The 22,357-nt window shown below is 47.4% G+C and overlaps 1 protein-coding gene across 3 annotated transcripts; it reads right to left on the bottom strand.

The window, feature by feature from the left end:
* Nucleotides 1-10,810: 10,810 nt before the first annotated feature.
* Nucleotides 10,811-21,142, bottom strand: LOC117885938 (perilipin-3-like). Of its 3 annotated transcripts, none has more exons than XM_034787512.1 (8): nucleotides 21,055-21,142; nucleotides 20,144-20,214; nucleotides 18,388-18,583; nucleotides 15,884-15,963; nucleotides 14,365-14,620; nucleotides 12,037-12,224; nucleotides 11,652-11,780; nucleotides 10,811-11,545 (listed from the first exon to the last, which is right to left on the bottom strand). In XM_034787512.1, the coding sequence occupies exons 2-8, from the start codon at nucleotides 20,195-20,197 to the stop codon at nucleotides 11,171-11,173; spliced, it is 1,278 nt and encodes a 425-aa protein (XP_034643403.1). In that variant the 5' UTR covers nucleotides 20,198-20,214; nucleotides 21,055-21,142; the 3' UTR covers nucleotides 10,811-11,170. The 3 variants fall into 3 exon arrangements, with proteins under 3 accessions (XP_034643403.1, XP_034643401.1, XP_034643402.1); XM_034787510.1 differs by lacking the exon at nucleotides 21,055-21,142 and adding an exon at nucleotides 20,970-21,040; XM_034787511.1 differs by lacking the exon at nucleotides 21,055-21,142 and adding an exon at nucleotides 20,611-20,661.
* Nucleotides 21,143-22,357: the final 1,215 nt, after the last annotated feature.

Below are 22,357 nucleotides of genomic sequence, written 5' to 3'. Positions count from 1 at the left end.
TCTACTTCTGTAAGAATTAGGAATGTGAGTTTCTGCTAATCAGAGAAAAGAGCAGCTGAATTCACTCGACAGCCAACGATTTATCTAATAATGAAAGTGATTTATATTTAATAAGTTATTCTGCTTTATAGCAGCATTGAGCACTGACGACTCTTATCTCCATATTTCAAGAAAATATTTTCTTACCATCACTCCTGGGATTTTTTTTCCAGCAGCCACATTGAAGTCAGGGAGGAATTTTCAGAAATAATTTATACACATGTTTTTACTGACTCTTTCTGTAGTTTTTACTTTTGGGGGGAATAATAATCATCTCAGTTACAATCATCTTGTTAGAAAAAACTTTCGAAAAACAACTGCAAAATATACATGTCACTTCCCTCACGTAATACTCCACGGTAAAAATCAAATAAGTAAACCTATCATTCTAGCTGCATAGTGAGCTCCATTGCTATGCAAGTGACACACCGCTACATACCTCCTTCCCCACTAATGCAGTCTCTGTCATCTCCAAGAGCTACACAGTTATAATTATTCAAGGCCTAAGCTCTTTTCTACTCAGAGATTTGCACTGGTTTAACTAAAGGTGTGAATTTAAATTGATTTAGTTTAACTGGTGCAAACCCTTCTGTCATACAATGCAATCTGGCTTCATTTAAGTCACTCAGGGCTAGTCTACACTGGCAATGCTAAAGCACTAAACTCTCCCAGTGCTCTAAAAAACCCACCTCCATGAGAAGCACAGCTCCCAGCACTGGTGCACTGTCTACACTGGCACTTTATAGCGCTGAAACTTGCTGCGCTCAGGGGGGTGTTTTTTCACACCTCTGAGCGAGAAAGTTGCAGCACTGTAAATTGCCAGTGTAGACAAGCCCTTAGGAGCACTGCCTGGTAGATGGCTGAAGAGCGTTTGGTGCAAACTCAATCCAGGAAAGACAGAAGTGGTGTGGGAAACGGGTTGGGGGAAATGCTTTGAAGACCATATCAAGGCCTGAACATAGCTTTTTTAAAGATGCACTTAAATGGTTTGCTGGATTAGAACCCAGTGCTCTACCCAAGTCAGGATCACTCCACAGGATCCAGCTACAGATGGTCAGAGGAAGCGCTCAGGTCATGCTGGACTCTCCACTTTTCCCAGACACAAGCACTGTCCCCAGTGGAAAGGCCAGCCCTCTTGTCTGAACAGGATACTGTAGATTTTCTATCAGACAAAGGCATAGCCATTGTGATCTGCTGCAATGCACTGTACCTAGGAATAAAAGAACAGGGCCTGGGTCTCCCCTGCCTTCCGCACTTCTATGTGTGCAAAGCAGGTGTGAACCACTGTGGTTCAGAATGGGAGCATTTTACAGACCTGGTACTCACTTTGCACTGGTGTAAACACTTTGAAGAGAATTGGGCCTGCTGACTGTGAAATGCTCCAGTGTATTCAGAATGCAGCAACCTGCCTACTGACCGCACAGGTGACCCCGTGACCGTCATCCAGTGCCCTTGGCTGCATTGACTCCCCATGCAATAAAATGTCCAATTCAAGAGTCCAGTCTTAACCTTTAAAGCTTTCCTTGGATTGGTCCCAGGCTACCCAAGGGACGGCTTCCCTCTCCATGACTATGCCATGCCATGCCATGCCATGCTGTGGCGGGTTCCCCTGGAAATGGGGTACCACTGAGCCCTCTGACCCACCAGCCTGGGCTCCCTCTTTCACTGTGCTGCTGTGACAAGCTGCAGAACTGCTCCCGTTCCTACGCTTCCACCAGCATTCACACAGGTAGGGACACACCCAGCTGCAGTTACATGCAGGCTCTCTGACCATGAACCAACAGTAGAAAGGCTAAAGCCACGGTAAATCTCAGCTCCCCAGACACCCCCTCTGGAGCATAAACCCAAAATTATACCGTCTTGCACTGTACAGGGATTTGTACAGTGTAAGCTCATACAGTTCGCCACCCCCCCTCAATGTGGAGAGGAATATGCAAACAGCCTTTGCCCCTTGAGCTATGATTTCACTCAAACTCACTGGTTTAGATAAAGCAAAAACAAGTTTATTAACTACAAAAGATAGATTTTAAGTGATTATAAGTGATAGGAAACAGAACAAAGCAGATTACCTAGCAAATAAACAAAAACGCAAACTAAGCCTAAAACCTAAGCCCTGAGGTAAGTGGCAAAGTGAGATACCAGGAGGAAACACAAGGAGGAGGGTGCAACAGGGGAGGCCTCCTGATTCATACTGAGAAAGTAGGGCAATCGGCTAGTTATTTTAGGTGCCTGTACACAAATGCAAGAAGCATGGGAAACAAGCAGGAAGAATTGGAAGTCCTGGCACAATTAAGGAACTATATGATGACTGGAATAACAGAGACTTGGTGGGGTAACTCACATGACTGGAGAGCAGCAGAATATGGATACTGGACTTCAGAAAAGGAGACTTTGACTCCCTCAGGGAACTGATGGGCAGGATCCCCCGGGGGGTTAATAGGAGGGAGACAGGAGTCCAGGAGAGCTGGCTGTATTTTAAAGAAGCCTTATTGTCAGTGCAGGAACAAACCATCCCAGTATGCAGAAAGAATAGCAAATATGGCAGGCAACCAGCTTGGCTTAACAGAGAAATCTTTGGTGATCTTCAACACAAAAAGGAAGCTTAGAAGAAATAGAAACTTGGACAGATGATTAGGAAGGAGTACAAAAATATTGCTTGAGCATGTAGGGATATAATCAGGAAGGCCAAAGCACAATTGGAGTCACAGCTAGCAAGGGATGTGAAGGGTAATAAGAAGGGTTTCTACAGGTATATTAGCAACAAGAAGAAGGTCAGGGCAAGTGTGGGACCCTTACTGAATGGGAGAGGCAACATAGTGACAGATGATGTGGAAAAAGCTGAAATACTCAATGTTTTTTTTGCCTCAGGCTTCACAGACAAGGTCAGCTCCCAGACTGCTGCACTGGGCAGCACAGTATGGGGAGGAGGTGAGCAGCCTCAGTGGTGAAGGAACAGGTTAAGGACTATTTAGAAAAGCTGGATATGCACAAGTCCATGGGGCCAGATGCAATGCATCCGAAGGTGCTGAGGGAATTGGCTGACGTGATTACAGAGCCATTGACCATTATCTTTGAAAGCTCATGGTGATCAGGGGGAGGTCCCGAAGGATTGGAAAAAGGCAAATATAGTGCCCATCTTTAAAAAAGAGAAGAAGGAAAATTCGGGGAACTACAGACCGGTCAACCTCACCTCTGTCCCCGGAAAAATCATGAAGTAGGTCTTCAAGGAATCCATTTTGAAGTACTTGGAGGAGAGGAAGGTGATCAGGAATAATCAACATGGATTAACCAAGGGCAAATCATGCCTGACCCACTTGATTGCCTTCTATGATAAGATAACTGGCTCTGTGGATATGGGGAAAGCAGTGGATGTGATATATCTTGACTTTAGCAAAGCTTTTGATATGGTCTCCCACAGTATTCTTGCCAACAAGTTAAAGAAGCATGGGTTGGATGAATGGACTATAAGTTGGAAAGAAAGCTGGCTAGATCGTCTGGCTCAATGGATAGTGATCAACAGCTCGATGTCTAGTTGGCAGCCGGTATCAAGCAGAGTGCCCCAGGGGTCGGTACTGGGGCCAGTTTTGTTCAACATCTTCATTAATGATCTGGATGATGGGATGGATTGCACCCTCAGCAAGTTTGCGGATGACACAAAGCTGGGAGGAGAGGTAGATATGCTGGAGGGTAGGGATAGGGTCCAGAGTGATCTAGACAAATTGTAGGATTGGGCCAAAAGAAATCTCAGGTGGTTCAACAATTACAAGTGCACAGTCCTGCAATTAGGACAGAAGAATCCCATGCACTGCTACAGGCTGGGGACCGACTGGCTAAGTGGTAGTTCTGCAAAAAAGTACCTGAGGATTACAGTGGACGAGAAGCTGGATATAAGTCAACAGTGTGCCCTTGTTACCAAGAAGGCTAACGGCATATAGGGCTGCATTAGTAGGAGCATTGACAGCAGATAGAGGGAAGTGATTATTCCCCTTTATTCGGCAGTAGTGAGGCCACATCTAGAGTATTGCATTCAGTTTTGCCTTCCCCCCCGATTACAGAAAGGATGTGGACAAATTGGAGAGAGTCCAGCGGAGGGCAACAAAAACGATTATGGGTCTGGGGCACATGACTTATGAAGAGAGGCTGAGGGAACTGGGCTTATTTAGTCATCATAAAAGAAGAGTGAGGGGGGATTTGATAGCAGCCTTCAACTACCTGAAGGGGGGTTCCAAAGAGAATGAAGCTAGGCTTTTCTCAGTGGTGGCAGATGACAGAACAAGGAGCAATGGTCTCAAGTTGCAGTGGGGGAGCTCTAGGTTGGATATTAGGAAAAACTATTTCACTAGGAGGGTGATAGAGCACTGAAATGGGTTACCTAGGGAGGTGGTTGAATCTCCATCCTTAGAGGTTTTTAAGGCCTGGCTTGACAAAGCCCTGGCTGGGATGATTTAGTTGGGGTCGGTCCTGCTTTGAGCAGGGGGTTGGACTAGATGACCTCCTGAGTTCTCTTCCAACCCTTATCTTCTATGATTCTATGATACTAGAAAGATAGGATATGAATTAGCAAATTCTCACCCTGGCTGATGATACAAGCAGGCTACAGATTCTTAAGGCACACACTATACTTGCTTTGCAGCTTGGAATCCCCAGGTTTTCATACATGGGCTAGAAATCCCTTTAGCCTGGGTCCAGCACTTTCCCCAGTTCAGTCTTTGTTCCTTGGGTGTTTCCAGGAATCTTCTTGTGTGGGGAATGAAGAACCACAGATGATGTCACTCCCTGCCTTATATAGCTTTAGCATATGGCGGGAACCCTTTTGTCCCAAACTGAATTTGTGGAAAAACATTGACATCCCAAGATGGAGTCCAGGATCATGTGGCCTGGTCACATGCCCTTGCATACCTTGCTGAGTCATAGCAGCCATTCCTTACAGGCTGTATGGAGTGTTCACAGGAAGGTGAAGTTCTTCCAGAGTCCATTGTCTCTGCTGATGGGCCATCAGCACTGTCTGGTTTCTTCATTGTTGTACCAGAAAGGCTAGTTGTGAGTGTCACCCAGAGTAAGCATGATTGAAATACAGATACATAGTCAATATTCCTAACTTTAGATACAAAAATGATACATGCCTACAAATAGGATAATCATACTCAGCAAATCATAACTTTTCCAATCACACCTCGCATGACTTATCTTGTGCAAAATGCATCATAATAATGCCATAATCAGATAATAATAATATCACTGTGAAGGATATGGGGTGCAGTGTCACACATGCCTCAAAGCAATGACACTGTCAGCCTCAAGGGGGAGACTAGTGAGAGCCAATGACAACTTCCTCAGCCCCTGGCTGTGGAGCTCATTTCCCCAAGAGATTGGAGTGACCATGCACCTGACCAGCTGCATATCAGAACGACGAAGTCACTGCCCTCACACAAGAGCAAACATGGCCAAGAGTAGGAGGGAGAGAACCTGTGGAGTTAAAGAGTGTGTGCCCCCTAGTCGCTCTGTCTTTCCACAACTATCACCACACACCCCTTTCTGAAGAGGAAGGGTGCTAATCTGTATCCAAACTTTTCATGGAACAACATGTAACTAAATACAATGTCCACACAAACAAAAATAAACACCCCATAGGAAGGATGGGGTAAACTGCCCGAACCTTCAGCCTTGTCTCAGGGACATATTCTGCCCTTTCACTACATTCAGCTATTAGTACTCTGACTTTCTTGGATTCTCAAGATCTCAGGTAACCCCCGCAAGGATGCAGGAGGCTGTCTTTCTCTAGCTGGGGCCTCCTAGCAGGGAGAGGACATGGAGAACTTGCTGGCAGTTCTACATGGGCTGCCAGCAGGGCCGGCTCTAACTTTTTTGCTGCCCCAAGCAGCAAAAAAAAGTGCCGCCCACCCCGAGCCCCGCGCTGCGCCCCCCCCCCCCCAGCGCCGCCCCCCCACCGAGCGCCACGCCACCGGAGCCCGCCCCCCCAGCCGATCGCCACCGGAACCCCCCCCCCAATGCCACGCCCCACGCCGCCCCCCTGCCAAGCGCCGCGCCGCCGGAGCGCTCCCCCCGCCGCCCCTTACCAGGTGCCGCCCCAAGCATGTGCTTGGTTGCCTGGTGCCTCGAGCCGGCCCTGGCTGCCAGGGGATGGTTCATAGGTTCCGTCTCAGGGTAGGGATCAAAGTGTATGGGAGGTTCCTGGGGCAACTCAGCAAAATGACACAGGTTCCAATGGGCTGGTTCTTATACGTGAGCACAGATATCACACTTCTCGACTCTCTGTTGTAGTTGTTTGCTTAGCCCAGGCCACCAAACAGATTGTTTAGCTCTGTGCAACTTTTCTGCTGGCCTCACTGGGCTGGAGGATTGCTTCTCTGTTTTCCTTTCTCCCTCTTTCTCTCTTGCCGGGGTCTGCTGTGATCTTTTGGGTCTTTATTCAATCCTATTCTGGCACCTTGTACAGTTCACAGAGACCAAGAGCACCAGGGTGGAAGTGAATACAACTGACTTCATTTCCTGCCTGCACAGGCTTATGGCTCTTTGCTATGTGTCCCCTTGTGGCTCTAACTTTTCACAGCTAACACCACTGAAACAGAAAACCTTACCGCTGTAACCTTTCAGAGCGGGTAAGTTGTTACTGGGTAAGATTGGGGCAATCTAGGGGCCTGGAATAAAATAGTGCCACCCCCAGAGAGGCTGCATTAGCCTCAGCCTGGCATGTGCTGACATTTTCATGTGATTTAAAATGAAAATATTTGAATGCAATCATCTCCTCTCAAAGAAAAGGAAACATTTCCTTTGCTTTCTTCAGGCCTATTTTCCCACCATCAAACCTACTGGAATCTAAACCTATTTTGGGTGGGGGAGCAGGTGTCCCAAAGAAATGGGCTCTCCTTTTTCCTTGCTGTGTTGAGGAAAAATAGAAAATGCAGCTTTGCTTCCTTTATTATTCTCCATGCTTAATTCCAGTACATGCCGCCTGTGCATTCTATAAAGCAATTAGCCCTGCTGTTGAAAAGGCATCACAACTCAGCAAATGCATGACTTGCTAAGGCAAACAAGGTATTAGGCGGAACAAATTCAGAAAAAAAAATGACTCTCTCGTCTCTTTCTGATGAGCTATCTGTGCTGAGCGTTTTGGTTTCCCTTGGTTGCACAGAAGAGCGTGTGATTTATAGAAACTGGAAAGCCTTGCAGAGAAAAAAATCTGTGAGATTATTTTATATCTGACACTATCATCATTATTATTATTATTTATTCTGTATCCAGGCAGGACACTTATAAACTACCCAACAACGTGCTAAGGAGACTGACAGAAGATCTGATTTCAGACCCTTACTGCAGCTGATTCCCTGATGCTTTGCACATATTTCATGCTCCAAAATCTTCAGGTGTAAGGGAAGCAAAAGGAAATTTTTGACTGGATTAAGATCTCTGTCACCTGTGGTTGACAGGTGACCCTGTCATTGGTGTTTCCTTCTTTCTGTGTTTAGATTTTTTTTCTCCGAATAGCGGCCTAAATTCCCTGTGAGGTTGATTGCAGTGACAACTGAAATGACTGATGTGGTCTGAGCTGATAAGTGAGAGAGTAGAGAGACCTTCTTCCCTGCTAGTTTATGTTGCTGAAGTGCTGTAACCCCAGACTCGTGCAAAGTCAAGTGGGATCATGTAGGCCCTCGGCAGCATTTCCCAGTGCTACAGTACATACAAGCCCTTAAACAGGGACTTTGCACCCAAGCCAACCTGAAGAAGCAGATGGTTTATACAATGAGAGGTAACAGCAGTGTTTAGCCTATTCCCTCTGCAATCATTCTCCTTCACAGCTTTGTCTCTCCTTCAGCTTCTTCCAGCAATTAAACCAGAACCCTGTGTCAGTACAAGTTCCAATCCAGTTTAGATGGACAGAGAGGCCTATGGGAAACAAACTGATGGCATTGTACTCAGCTATGTTACTATAGATATATGGGCATATGCTAAATAAGGTGTAGGTATGGATTAAGCCAGTTTGGAGCCAGCCAGGACAAGGGCAGAACTGGCTGTGTGGGGAGCTGGTGAGTCCTAGGCCTGCCTGCAGGGTTCCCCCTAAGAACAGGCCTCTAAGGAACCTGACTGCAGATCCCTCAGCTAGGTTTTTCCTTCCCCACTGCTGATTCCCAATTTGTAGCATTTGCTGGGAAATTTCCCCAGCCAGGCTAAGTTTGCCCTCCAGCTCCCTAGGTGAGACCAGTCACCACATTGTCAGCTCTGCTCTGTCTGCTAGTCCATGGAAGCTGCCTGCTGAGTGTGTGAGTGGAGGCTAGGCTAGGCTAGGAAGCTACTATTTGGCTGTTAGTGTAGTTGTATAACCTACACCTTGAGCCCTGCACCCTTTTGTGGTGAGAGGAAATCCTGGGACTGAAGCAGCCTGATTCCTGCTCGAAGAGGATCCCTGCCAGCAGACAGCAGCGCCTCTCCAGTGACTGAGGAGTCCAGCATCATCTTTGAACCCGAGGATCAATCATGGAGTTTGTGAGTGCACCATCTTTTAGTTAGGCAGAGAATTTGTTTTGGGGACCCCCTACTCCCTGAATTGTGTCCTCAAGCCAGGGAGTGAGGGTTTGAGGATTTTACAACCTGCTGCATATTACACCTGTGGAGGGATTTACCACCTCCTCCCACTTGTATTGTCCTCAGGGATTCCCCCTGTTAAGTAAATGGTTAGTTGCAGCCTTTCCTACATTATTTGGGCCAGACGCTAGAGCAGGCCTTTAGGACGATGCTTTATATTGCTGGAAAGGCGGCCTTCCCTAAAACTGAATTAAGGACTCAGACATTGCTGATGTCAAGGACAAAGGTTATCTGAGCACTTGCTCACTGTAGCCAGATGTCTGCTTCCACAAGTGACAGACACTCTCAGCAGATTGTCACAGAGCTGCATAAAGTGAAAGCCATGTACAGAAAAATCAACTGGAGAATTTTAGCTGAGAATAAGAGTGCAGTTGTTTGTCTAGAACTTTGAGACTGTAGCTGCCAACTTGCTAATAAACCTATACTGACATCCTATTCCTACCTCCTCTCTGAACTGGAGGCAGGGATACGCAGAATGCTGCTACAGCGCTTGAATCATGCCATCTCCCTGTCAGCAAGGAAGCAGCAAGCTCCACAAGGGGAGGCCTGCAGTGTCTCACCCTGGCTCACAGACAGATCAATTCTGACACACTTTCCTTCCTGCCAGGAGAACTCACCATGGCTCCAGACCCAACACAAAAACCTGTTCTGACAGCACACCTGGGGGTTGGTATGTTCGGTGTTTACCTCATGCAAGAGCAACATAGTAGGAACACTCACTCCAGGCCTCTTATGAAGAGCCTCACAAAGGCTCTTAATTAAGGGAACTGGTCACTTAAAAACTGAGCTGGTAACTTTGCCCGAAGGCAGTTTGGCCAAAACTGCTGTGGCTGGGACCAGACCCTGATTCAACGGTGTTAGAAAGACAGAGTTCTAGGTTATCAGTTTGATCAGAGGTTAGTCGCATCTGGGCCCCAGAGCAGAAGGAAGGAAGAAAAAACAAAAACCACCACACATCCCCGCTCCCTTAAACAGATCTAGGTCATGGTGGGTTTGAGAGGGGGAGGGAGAAAAAAAAAAAAAACCACAACCACCACCACACACACACAGGATTGGGGTGGGGGGGGGGAGAGAAAAGAGGGGTACTGAGTTGCCCATAAGTTGGACACCAAGGATTCTTCTTGCTTTTGAAAGCTAGGTGCAGCAGCTGAAGCTTAGAGGCTGGACACTGATTTTTACTTTTCCCTGTGGGCACTATTCTGCTGTATTGGACTCCAAGAAATTAAGGAGACCCAGCTGCAAGAGTCAGACAAAGGAAATCTAGGAGTCTGACTCATCTCTGCTATGGAACAGTGGTGGTGTGACCTGCTGAAGAGGAGTTCTGTAGAGAAAAGACTAAATTAAAATAGCTAAACAGCATTTTTATTCTGTGTTCTCATCTCCATTAAGAAGCTTCTGATGCTGGGAGAACACACCCCCACCGGTTTTCTGCCTCTTTCAGTTTCTAAAGATCTGCTAGCATTAGAGCCAGGAGTTGTACAGGTCAGCTAGCAAGAGATTGCCACTAGAACTAGTACTACATAGGATGCAGAAGACCACTCTATCCATCCTTGGGAAAGAGTCAGCTTCATGGTTCTTTGCATAGAAAGAGTGGGTTACAAGTCAAAACTAATCGTACAGGATTCAGACAGAATGAGCACATAAATCTCCACAGATTACCTCAAACGGGCTTTTCTGTAAAAAAAAAAAAAAAAAAAAACCACACACCACACACACACGTATTTCAGGACCTGATGAAGGTAGAAGGAAACTCTGTAGGTCCTAACAGAAGCACCTTGTACAGTTCTTAAAGAAACCTCCAGCACTCTTGAGTGTAGACTTTTAAAACTGCCATTGGGACAGAACTAACTATTGCCTGAATCATAGTTTGGTTATTGTGTAGTATGCAGGGGGAGAGAGAGAGAGAGAGAGAGAGAGAGAGAGAGACCGCACGCGTGCATGTGTGCCCCCCCCCCCCCCAAACTAAAAACCAAACATGCTGATGGTTTTCTCCCCTTCCCCTATCTGAAGCTGCTGGGGCCAAGAATGTAAGAGTAGTCAGGCAAGATGATTTAGTGGGGAGAGCCCAGCTCAGAAGGCACAAGATGTAGTTTAAATTAAAAGCTAAGTCACCATACAGCAAATTTATATATTAAAAATAAATAGAATAAATGAGACAATAGTCAAAGACTGACAGCATTTAAACACGTTTTATTTTTAGTTTTTGTTAGAGATTCTGCACCATACATGGTCTCTAGGAGAAAGCTATTCAGTGTAAAGCCTACTTACTTTTAACAGGCTTGAAGGTCTATTGCTACAAGACTGTTCTTGGGTCTAAGGTATTCCTGGGAAAAGAGCCATTGGCTAATAAATTTAATTTCTTTATTAACTTTTCCTCAAGGCATTCACCTGCAAACAGTCAACTGGGTTCAAGGTGTGATATTAGTGCTGGCCAGAGACGTTAGTCCCCACTCCTCCCACAAAAGCTCTACCCTTTACACATTAGGCACTTTCCAAAAAGACTGTGCTAGGTACAGCTATAACATGGTCCCTAGTCTGCCTTCTTCTGAGCCACCTCCTCTTTCTCAGGCTCCTCCTGTGGTGTTACATAGGCTCTGCCAGATGGGGTGAAGGGTCCCACCAGCCAGGAGAAAGGAGTGTTGTGCTCTATATACTCAAGCAGCTCATCTATGTACTCCTGGGATTTGGTTATCTTCTCCTGGCTCTGGGTAGCACTTGGTAGGTCGTGGAAGGACTTGGCAGCAAAGAAGGAATTGTGGAGCTCTTCTAAGTTCTTGAGAACCTGCTGCACCTTTTCCTGTAGGCTGGAAGGGAGGCCCTGGATGCTGGCCTTCAGGGTCTGACAGTCATCTTGCAGCTGCTGAGTGATGCTCTGAGACATGGCCAGCGTATGAGACTCCACCTGCTGTAAAGATGGAAGTTAACAGGTTTAGAAGACATGAAGTGAACTAGGTCTATGTTTTCTCTATAGGGATGTCTCAGTCCAGAATTGCTCTCCCATAGCCCAATACCTTTGGCTCTGTAGAGGCTGCATCATTACTTTCTTCTGGCTGCTTGCTGCTCCAGTCAAGCCACATCTGGTGCAGCTTCTGCTGGCCATCCTGAAGCTTCTGATCAACATTCTGCCTGATAGAGTTAATCTAGAAGGGGACAGAATCAGCAAGGAGCAAAGGATGAATCTCTATGAGAACAACTTGCATATATGACTCACTGAGCCACTTATAAAGGTGGCAACACCAGTATGAAAAGGCTGCTAGACAGGAGCACTGCTGGGACAATACAGCTATTCTCCTGGATTGAGCCTCGTGAGGCCAGAGAGACCAATAAGACCATTTCCCACAAAAATAGTGGGAGGACAGGATACTTAACAAGGAGATGAGGGAATAGTGTTCCTACCAGGTCAAGGACTTCATGAAACTGTAGGAAGGTCTGCTGCATGCCCTGCTTGGCCTGTCTCACTTTGCCCAAGGAATGCTGGTAGGCACGTTGGCGGAGCTGAGCTGACAAGGAGCCCAGCCGCACAAAGTAGCCATGATGCTGGACAGCAGACTCTTCAGCTCCCTCCACAGATTCAGCTAAGCTTGCTGTAAGGAATGAGATCAAGGTCAGTCACCCTATTGGATGAAGGGCCGGGGGCCAACATGAGCCACCTACTCTATTCAAGTCCTTACTGAGCTAGAGAGCCACAAATTAACCAGGGGTTTAGATTTAGAAATATCACCCCCCCCCCACAATAAGATTTTATTCCCTTCAGCAGCTAGCTGGAGGCATCGGCCCCATGAGATTGTTTGGGACTGGCATGAGACCTTTCATACAGAGTTACTGCTGCCTAGGTCATCTTTCATGAGTGTTTAAGTTGCAAGTGTACCTATGGTACCATATATTGGAGATCTTGTCCACCACATCCCACCCAGAGGTAAGAAGAGTCATAGCTAAATCCTGTGCTATAGGGCAGGTGGAGTCACTATTTCAGCCAGGTGTTCCCAACTGACATGATGGATCTCCCTTCATGCAGGGGTCCCACTGAAGTCAACAGGCCAGGTACCTGGCACGAGGTGGATCTATGCAGATAGAAATGCAGAGCTTTTCAGCACAGATAGGCATTTCCCCTAGTAATGGGGAGTTCAGTATTGGTTTAAATCTAGACAATGGCCATCATCTTCGGGTTTAGTCCCCATGGAGACCCAGATGGGAGTTACCAGGGAAGATGACCGCATTCCAACTCTTCTGTTTGCTCATATCAATGGCACAGAATCAGCCAGCCTTCCATTCTCAATATAGAGGAATGCAAAAAGATTAAGAGCAACCCAGGAAGAACAGACCTGTCAATCCAAGCGCGACTCCTTCTCCAGCCCTTTACTCAATGAAGTTGTGTTCAAACCCCCCCCCCCCCCACCCTCAGTGCAGGCTCTCTGGTCTGCTCAGTCAGTCATACTCTTTGGGGCCTACCTGCTGCTGGTCTATCTCAGCGGACTCTGGCTCATGGGGCTGTGATTGTGGTGTAGACATTCAGGCTTGGGCTGGATTATGGGACCCTCCTCACTTGCAGTCTCTGGCCCGAGCCAAAACATCTACATAGCAATTTTTAGCTCCACAGTCTGAGTCAGCTTACCCAGGGCAACCACAGCCATGCTGTGGGTCTTAGTCCAATGCAGACATACCCAAGGACTTTTTTCAAGTGTACATTTGCATTCTGCAGTGTGTTATTTGTGCTGCAATAAGAATCCAGATTTAGGCATCCAGAACAGAGGTCTGAATTACCCTCCCATTAGTCACCTCATTGGTCTGTTTTTAACTCAAGATGCTTAAAAAAAGTCTTCCCCTCACAGGAATCTGGTATGCAAGTTTCCCTAGGTAGTTCTCCTAGTTGTGTCCAGTCACTTAGCTATTTGTACATGCAGCTAGAGGAAATAGCAATGACATCTTGAATATTCTGTAGCTTTCAGCTTCACTCAGTGGGAACAAAACAATGGTAGCTTTACTACTGTTATGTGACAACTATTGTTAACTATAGTGAAGAATCAGTCCCTTACTTTTAGGCACCAAGACCTTTTGAGTCAAGAAAGCCATATATCCTTGAAGTTACTTTTTGCTTCACTCCAGGGTTTCTACCTAGAACAGTCTCCATCCCTCCAGCATTGCTTCCTACTACAGATTTAGAGCCAGTGCACCCCTTCAAAGCTATTTAACCTTCCTTCTGAAGTGACTTGGGAGTGCTCAGAGCCCCCAAGAATATAGCCCTTTGGCCTAGTTCCACCTGCTATCTCCAAAAACCATGCCCTTTTCCTCGGGGACAGATCCGGAATGGAGTCATTTGTACCTATCCTTGGCTTTGCAAGTTGTGCCCACTTCAGAGAGTTTGGCCTCATCTCTCCAAGAGTACCTTGAAACAGGTCCACCATACAGGGCCTCTTTCCCTGCCCCTGAAGATTAGGGTAGGTACATTTCAACCCCTATAGGGGTTGAAGAGATCTGTGCAGGAGTGACTATGCCAGAGTCCAGGTTAAATCCCTCACTAGCCTCATATGACCTAGCTGTTTCTTGAAACCTAACCTGATTTAGTCTGATTGACTGCTGATGCAGGTAACAGAATGGCTGGGCCTTCAGCAAGCCTGCTGCATTAATGCTTAAAATGTTCCCATTCCTCATAGGAAAGCTATTTAACGGAGGGAAGAGACAGATGTGTACTATTTGTAGTTAAGGGTCAAGCATGCATTCTCGGACCTAGTTCCTCATCTGTGATGGGGAGGTAGTGATCCACCAGGTCCTCCGATTTCTCCAGCACAGCTTCCACTCCACTCATAGCCATTTGGCCCACTGTGGAGCCCATGACTGTGCTCATGCTACTGGTCACCATTGATTTCACAGCCTCTATGCGGTCCTGAAGAGTCTCCTTGGTTACATCTACCACCTCGGTCATTCTGCTGCTCACAGCATCCACCTCTTCGGAGGACACCAGCTCTTTGGGCTCCGAGAGATCCTAGGGGAAGAAATCAAGTTGGTATAAAACTCCTGTTTCCACCTATGCTAGTGCTGTACTTCAGGGGCCTGACCTTGAGGAGACTGTACCAACATCTCCAGAGTTTTATAGCTGGCTGGGAGATGGAGTCTGGGCACCAGAATGAGTGGGAGCAAGTATTACTAGAGATTGTGGTTGGGTTTTTGACAAGCACTTAAGTGATTGACTCAATGGGACTTTAAATCAAACTGGGAGGAACTTTCATGAGCAGTCAGGAGTACATTAGTAGATTTAACTCTTTGCTCCTCAACTATATTCCCAGAGATTTTAGTGGCAGGAATATTTATGGAAACAGCAGCTATTGAATATTTGCTCAGAGCAAATGTCACATTAAGCTTTATAGCTTCAGGCTCTGAGGATCAATTACGTCGTACACTTATCAGGGATGATATGCAATCTGACCTATATGCAGAAGCATGACAGTTTACATATTGAGTACCTCACATGAGCTAAATCTAAGAAGTGTCCAGCAGAAACTAAGGTGGGCTTGTGCCCTTTTGGGCTGCTTTAGGATGCCTAAGAGGACTGAGGAGTTTCAGGGGGGGGGGGGGAAGGGGGAAGAAGGGAGGGAAAGCCTTTAAATAAAAGAAGTTCAAGTCTCATCTGGCCTGAAAAGTTAATGAATCACTGCAAGGGTCATGAGACCTGAAGTTGTGCAGTTGAGGGGGAGAGTGGTTTTGTTTCTTTTTAAAGAAAATCTACTCATGCAAAACATTCAGAGTTGAACAGCCACTTTCAAGTGTTGATCTCCCCTTCCCCATCAAATGTTAAAATGTTTGCAAGCAAACATCTAACAGGTCTCCCAGCTAAACTAAGACCAGACTGTTTGATATAAAGGTAAAAAGTCTTGAGAAAAGCCTCAGGTCTTCATCTAGCAAAACATCAGGAGATGGCATGAGTCTTTGCTGGCCAACTTTAAGGTAGTTAAGATAACATCCATGTAATTTCAAGTAAAATGATCAAGGAACACTATCTGTGGCAAATTCAGACAGTAAGAACTTAAGTTGGCTAATTAATGAATTATTTGTCCAGCTCCAACTAGCAGCTGAAAGGGCAGTGTGAGAAGAGGAAGCCTTCTTGTGAGAAGAATTTATTAGGCTCTTTCTGCCCAGAATAAAGTGATTGTTTGCTGAGAATTACAGCTAGCCTGAAGACTCGGGGCAGCTCTGAACTAGCTCTCTAGAACATCGACACCAGACCTTCCCACCCAGGAGAGGTAATTACCTTATCTGCTAGCTCTTTGACTGGCAGCTTCTCCTCCAGTTTCTCCAGGCCCTTGCAACCACCCTCATTTGCAATTGCAACTAGAGACAAGATATGAAACATGTAGTCTCCAGGTTTACAGAGTTACCTTATTTAGCAAATAAAAAAAAAAAAAAAAAAAGAAAGAAGACCCTCCACAGGCCCTGGCCCTGCCCATTTCCCCACCCCCAGCCCTGCCCCAACTTCGCCCCTTCCCCAACCCCACTCTAACTCTCCACCCTCCCACTCCCAGCCACGTGAAAAGGGCTGCCCGAGTGCTACGGCTTCATGGTTTGCCAGGCAGCCCCCAGACCCTGCGCCCCTGGCCAGTGCTTCCCCAGCACAGCTGGAGCCCAGGAGGGGAAGCGCCCAGCTGGGGACGCAGGGTCTGGAGGCTGCCCAGCAAACTGTGAAGCCGATAGCGCTTGGGCTTCAGGCAGCCCCTATGCCTCTGGACCCTGCGCCCCCGGCCGGGCACTTCCCCTCCTGGGCTCCGGCAGCACAGGGTCCAGAGGCATGGGGGCTGCCCGAAGCCTGTAGCGCTCGGCTCTTAAACAGAGCCGAAGAGTTGGGGAGGAGCAGAGCCGCCGCGGGAGGGGAAGTGCCCGGCTGGCATTTTCCCCGGACATGTTCGGCTTTTTGGCAATTCCCCCCCGGACGGGGGTTTGATTGCCGAAAAGCTGGACATGTCTGGGGAAAAACTGGACATGGGTTACCCTAACAGAGGGTACGTGCAGACATATGCTAGAAAAAAAAAAAATCAGTCATTTCATACATCAGAGAAGCATGCTTTTACTCAGTTGGCATTTGGATAGAGCTGGTCAAAGTTTTCAATGGAAGTTTTCCCTCAGGAAATGCCAGTTCAAACACAAATCAGAGTGTTTTGCAGAACAGATTGTTGAGTTAAGAAAACCCACCATGTTTTGATAAGGATGATGCACTTACAGCAAATTTTATAATCTAAAACTTGCTGTAATAGTCAAAACATCAGCATGCTTCATTTAGTCTCTAATAAGGTCATTTCAATATTTCTCAGAATTTCCTGCAAAAACAATTGACTTTTCATGCAATGATGCCTCCATATTGGAATGAAAGAAAACAGTTTCCCACAGAACAGAAATGGAGTTCTATCAGCACCCATGGCAAGTCCAAGATACTAGTCATAAATAGGCAGTTAGGTCAAGAGCCTCCCAGGGCAGTGTTATTTCAGGTAATATTTCCCCCTCGATACAGGGTGTTGTTCTTACCCAGCCTAATGCTGCTGCTCTATGGTCTTTAGAGCTAGTGGTAAAACCCCCAATATTTAATGGGTCAATGCTTCAGATAGTCTGCAAAGAACTGCCTTTGAAGTCAATGGAAGATGTGTGGGGAGCAGCTGTGAATATGGGAACCCAAGAGTGGGAATGTTCTTTATGCCTGGAGTAGCTGGATAAGCTGAGGTATTTTAGGAGCCATCTCCAGAGAAAGGGGAGTGGTCTCCTCCTTAGGCAGCTCAGGTGTCAAGTAATCTTGGCAGTGTATCTTGAAAACCCTGTCTGCGAGGACAGATGAACAGCTGAGGAATTAGCCCTTGTAACGGGATACCTGAAGCCAGAGCAGCCTACACCAGTGCAGCAAAGACCCAGAGAAAGGTTTGCCCAAGATCTGCATCTAGGACCAGATTTTTGGAAGAGCTCTGCACCCAGCAGCTCTGATTATTCTCAGTGGGAGCTGCCCAGTGTCCAGCACTTTCAAAAGACAGGCCCAGATGTGGATGTGACTGCACATCCCCCCCCCCCCCCCCCCCAGCAACCACCTTCTCTACACAGCCAGATTCTGACCTCCCCTTCAGTCTTCCCAATATACTGCTGCAAAAAGCTATGTTGCCTACTGCTCTGAACAGTGGATTCCCCTTCCTGTCCACATCAGATTTAGTCACCTAGTTATGGTGTTCAGTGCTCCATACAACCTCTTTGCCCCCAGAGCAAGTCTCCTTTGCCACCTGGAGTTGCATGAATGATCTTGGGGAGAGGGTGGTCTTACTCTACAGGCTTGCTACACCTAGAAACCCTCCTTCAGTCTGCTGTGGCTTTAGCTTTCTGCTCTTTTGAGTCTGACAGTCAGCTTCTAAGAAGTTCTATACAGACACCCTCCCGGTACTAACATGAAGAATGGAAGTTTTGAACTAAAATGATGGGCAAGTGATGTTCACCATCACTGCTTTCCACAGCATCCCCTCTTTAGCATGGGCACAGTCTATTTCATATATGGACCATCCAGAGCAGGGACCTGTTCAAGCCTTTCAGAAGCTGCTAGCACAACACCGTTACTGTGTTATCGCTCACTTGTAAAGTAACGCCCCCAAAATAACTCCAGTTCTGGACTTCAGTGCTATGAGGTGCTTCCCTCCCCCACACAAACAGGCTACCCATCAAACACGAAGCACCCACTTTCTTTCCCTATGCCTTACAAAAGGGAAGGCCATTGCCAGCCCATGGCTTACTCACGCTGAGGCTCCAGATCAGTTAGAGCTGGCTGTGCACTAGTGACAGCTTCACCAGCCATGGCAGTCACTCCTTTCTCTGCTGCCTCACACACAGATTTGACTGATGGCTGGGTTCCTTTGGCAGAAGTCAGGGCAGACACCACCATGTCATAAGTAGACTTGAACAAGGGCAGACCAGCCACTTGACTCGCTGGGGTCTAACAAGGCAGAAGAACAGTCATGTAAATGAAGTGACAGTTCATACCAGAATCAGGCCTCTTTTATAAGCCTCACTAGGTAGCAGTTTTGTTGCCACACATCTCCTGCCTTGCAAATGTTCTTCCAGTAGAAGTTAGTCAACTCTCCAGGTATTCTCTCCCCCCCCCCCCAAAAATCAGATTTATACACATACCACATAAATTCCTGCCTTAGTCAAGCTCCCCTTCCCCATTTCTCCCTTTAGTTTTGAGGCACAGAGGTGTGTTGTAAGCCACACTGCTAGAAACTCAATGTACATGCCACTTGCCCTTCAACAGTTTGACAGGTCAGCCCTGGACTTCCCTCTTTAGCAGGGAGTTCTAGGCTAGCTCAGAAAACTAGTAACTGGGCTTTATGTACACCCTAACATAAGCTTGCATGACATGCTTCCTTCAGGCCAGAGACAGCCTGGTAGGAGTTGTCTAGATCAGGGACTTGGCAACCTTTGACACGCAGCCCACCAGGGTAAGCCCCCTGATGGGCCAGGCTGCTTGTTTACCTGCTGTGGCCGCAGGTTTGGCCAATTGCAGTTCCTAATGGCCAGTTTGCCGCTCCAGGCCAATGGAGGCTGTGGGAAGCCACAGCCAGCACATCCCTCAGCCCACGCCGCTGCCCACAGTCCCCATTGGCCTGGAGCAGCGAACTGTGGCCAGTGGCCATGGCAATCAGCCAAACCTGCAGCCAAAAAAGGTAAACAAGCAGCCTGGCCCATCAGGGGCTTACCCTGGTGGGCTGCGTGTCAAATGTTGCTGATCCCTGGTTTAGATGTTCACCTAGTGGTGCCTGAATTTGTCAGGCATGTCACTGCAAGATTACACCATTACACCACAGCATACTCCAGGAGCTTGTCCCAGATCAGAGGATGGCCAGGAGACTAGTTCCCAAGCAGTGGGGGGGGGGAAACCCACACAAGAAACAAGTGGCATGGGGGGGGAATAAAATAAAAATCAAGCATGGGTGGCCAATTTAGAGACAATTAGTAAGAACTAGCTCTGATGGCTAGCAAGCCAGGAAGTCTCACTGAGGCTTGTCATTTTACCGAGGGCAGGCAATGGCTGAGATTGATCCAAAAAGCTTTTTAATAGGCTCTCCACAAGCCACTTGCATGTAGCATAAAAAAAAAAAAAGTTATAGCACTTGTCACTTTGGCAAAGATATCAGAAGGCATTTAGATTGATAGGAGCACTTGCCAAGTTTTGGTTCAAAAAGCAGGCCTATTCTCTACTCAGCCATGAGCACAATGCCACTGCAGTTCAGTGGAGAATCAGGCCCAGGGAGTTCCACTTACCACAGTGAACGCACACTAGGTTATGCCTAGTAAGTGGAGAGCAGCACCACTGGTAACAGACCATTCCCACTCAAGACCATTAGGTGCTGGTTCAGGACTAAGAAAAAGAGACCCCTGTGTCACTACAACATGGGCAATGACTGCATGCCTAGACACTGGTGAAGGACTAAGCTGCTTCTGTTGGTTGGTAGTAGCACAGATCAAGATTTTACACATGCTGTGGAGCAGTTACCTGCTGCTCCTTGCTGTCTGGGGCAGGAGCAGTTGTTTGGCTCTCGTCAGACATCTTCTAGTTAGATGCAACTGAAAGGCAAGAACAACCCAGCAGTTAAGTCAGGACTTCTCCTACAAGTTAGTGTCCAACAGAATGAGTACAACCCAAGAACTGCAACATGCATTGAAGGCAATAGGGTGCTGTGAAGAAGGGAGTCTGCAGGGCAGCCCCACTCTGTAAGCAGAGGGATGATCCAGGCACTCAGAGGGAAGGCAGCCAAGTAGTGCTAGAGTCTGCAACCTGCTCAGGATCATTGGGCCAAGTAGCTTTTGTTCAGACTGTTTTCTAGTCTATACTCAAGGTCTCTCAGAGAGCACAGCCACCATCTCCGACCAAGCCGCATGCTCTCAGAGCATGATAAGTACAACTGTACCTTCAATCCCCTGCCTCTCCCTCCCCCCCCCCAAAAAAACCCCAACACATACACAAAATGTTCCAGAGGCACCAAGATCCAGCTTTGTTCAGCAAAGTTCTCCTTCATCCCAAAGGATCACAGATTTCCCTTGAGACTCGGGAAGCTGGCCCAGCTCTGGGGAAAGCAAAGCCCAGCCAGGCCTACTCACACATTGCAGGCAGGATCAGGAGAGTTAGCCTGCACATCTCACTACTGCAGCACAAAGCGGCTTCATGGGGAGGCCCAGGCTTTACAGGGCCCAGCTCATGCACAAGGGCCCCATGTGCCACTGTCCCTCCCTGCCACAGGGTCTGCTGCTCTTGGTGATGGTCTCCCCTCCATTGCCATTTTAAGCCTTCCCCTCCCACTCCTGATCCCATCTGCCCTTACGGGATCTAGCTGGCACAAGCTGACTGGCAGCTCAAGGTTCCTGGCACCCTGTGCTAGGGTTTGAGGCCTGGTGCAATGCAGTCACCACAGCACACCTTCACCAACAGTCTCCCCCTGCTGGTGCCCACAGCACCAAGCTGCACATTCAGCAAGTCACAGCTTGTTCCCCAGGACACAGGCCCCAGCTATTTCTCTAAAGCTCCCCTCCAAAGTGTTGTGCTCGTTGATCAACGATCATATCTACCCCTCAGGCAAAGCCACATGACCTTGGGGAGGGGGGCAAGGGGAAAGTTATGCAGCTGCCCTGCCCCCATTTGTTCCATGGGAACCATGGCTAGAGCTTAGCAAGCCTGTGGCAAGCTCGCCCCCCACTGCCCATTTCTGTAGGGGGTCCCAGAGTCTGGGCAGCTTAAGCAACTCTCAAAAAGTCTCTTATTTTAAAATAGAGTCAGTCCCCTTGTGTCATCACATGGGCTCAAGTTTCATTTACATGGCATATTTCCTCCTCTCACCCCAAGTTTGATTTTCAGTACAATGCTTCATTAGCCAAAAAAAAACCTAGAAAGGGGGCATTATTGACAAATCTAGATGTTTCGGTAAGTGGCAAGGTAGGAGCAACAGGCTGGGGATATGGGAAAAAAATCATTTCCGTGATATTCACAATGGGAAAGAACCTGAATACTGTTAACTAGACACCCAATTGACAGCAGCACATCCAATTACACTGGTTTCTGGATGTCCACAGATGTGACTAGTTTGCACAGAAGGTTTTCTTCACAGACATGAAAACCAGACATGTAAGTTTTCAGATTAAAGTTTCAATTCTGGAACACAGTCCATGTGCTAGTAAATCCCATGGTAACATAAGGCCCTGCCTATACCACACAAGCAGGCAGCATTTGGGGGTTTTGGTGGGATTCTTCTTTTGGGGGGCAGGAAGAAGAACACCACCGAGCTTCTCCCTCTCTGCATATGTTCAGTCAGGTCACAGGACCTAAGCTTGCCTCTCTATTTCTCTTTTCAAATTATAGACTTCACATAAATTGAAAGGTCAAGCACTTTAGAGTCTACTCAGTTTGAGATTACCCATGACCAGCATATAGAGAACCTTCATCTCTTCCAATACAGCAAGAGAGATGCACTTTTTCCACATATCTAGGCAAGTTTTGATCACAGCTTTTCAGGGTGTTGTCACTTGTTTCTCTAGCCTCACCATACTTTATAGTTTAAAGAGAAGCAAGGGCAGCTCTAGGCACCAGCAAAGCAAGCACGTGCTTGGGGCAGCCCATTTGCAGGGATCCAGCATGGGAACTGAGAACCAACAGGGGGCCCTGGGACCCGTAGTTCCTTGGTTAGCTCCCTGCCTATACAGCTAGCGCTGGATCAGG

Source organism: Trachemys scripta, chromosome 12, assembly GCF_013100865.1.
Source record: "Trachemys scripta elegans isolate TJP31775 chromosome 12, CAS_Tse_1.0, whole genome shotgun sequence".
Taxonomy (NCBI): domain Eukaryota; kingdom Metazoa; phylum Chordata; order Testudines; family Emydidae; genus Trachemys; species Trachemys scripta.
This window is presented reverse-complemented; position numbering and strand designations above follow the sequence as displayed.

Bases quoted from the DNA above. Each gene is read 5' to 3' on its own strand.
- LOC117885938 (XM_034787512.1), bottom strand. From the start codon at position 20,197: ATGTCTGACGAGAGCCAAACAACTGCTCCTGCCCCAGACAGCAAGGAG. The intron at 15,964-18,387 runs GTGAGTAAGCCA...TCTTGTCTCTAG, and splicing joins AACTGATCTGGAGCCTCAGC to TTGCAATTGCAAATGAGGGT. The intron at 11,781-12,036 runs GTAGGAACACTA...GTCCCCTTCTAG, and splicing joins TTCATGAAGTCCTTGACCTG to ATTAACTCTATCAGGCAGAA.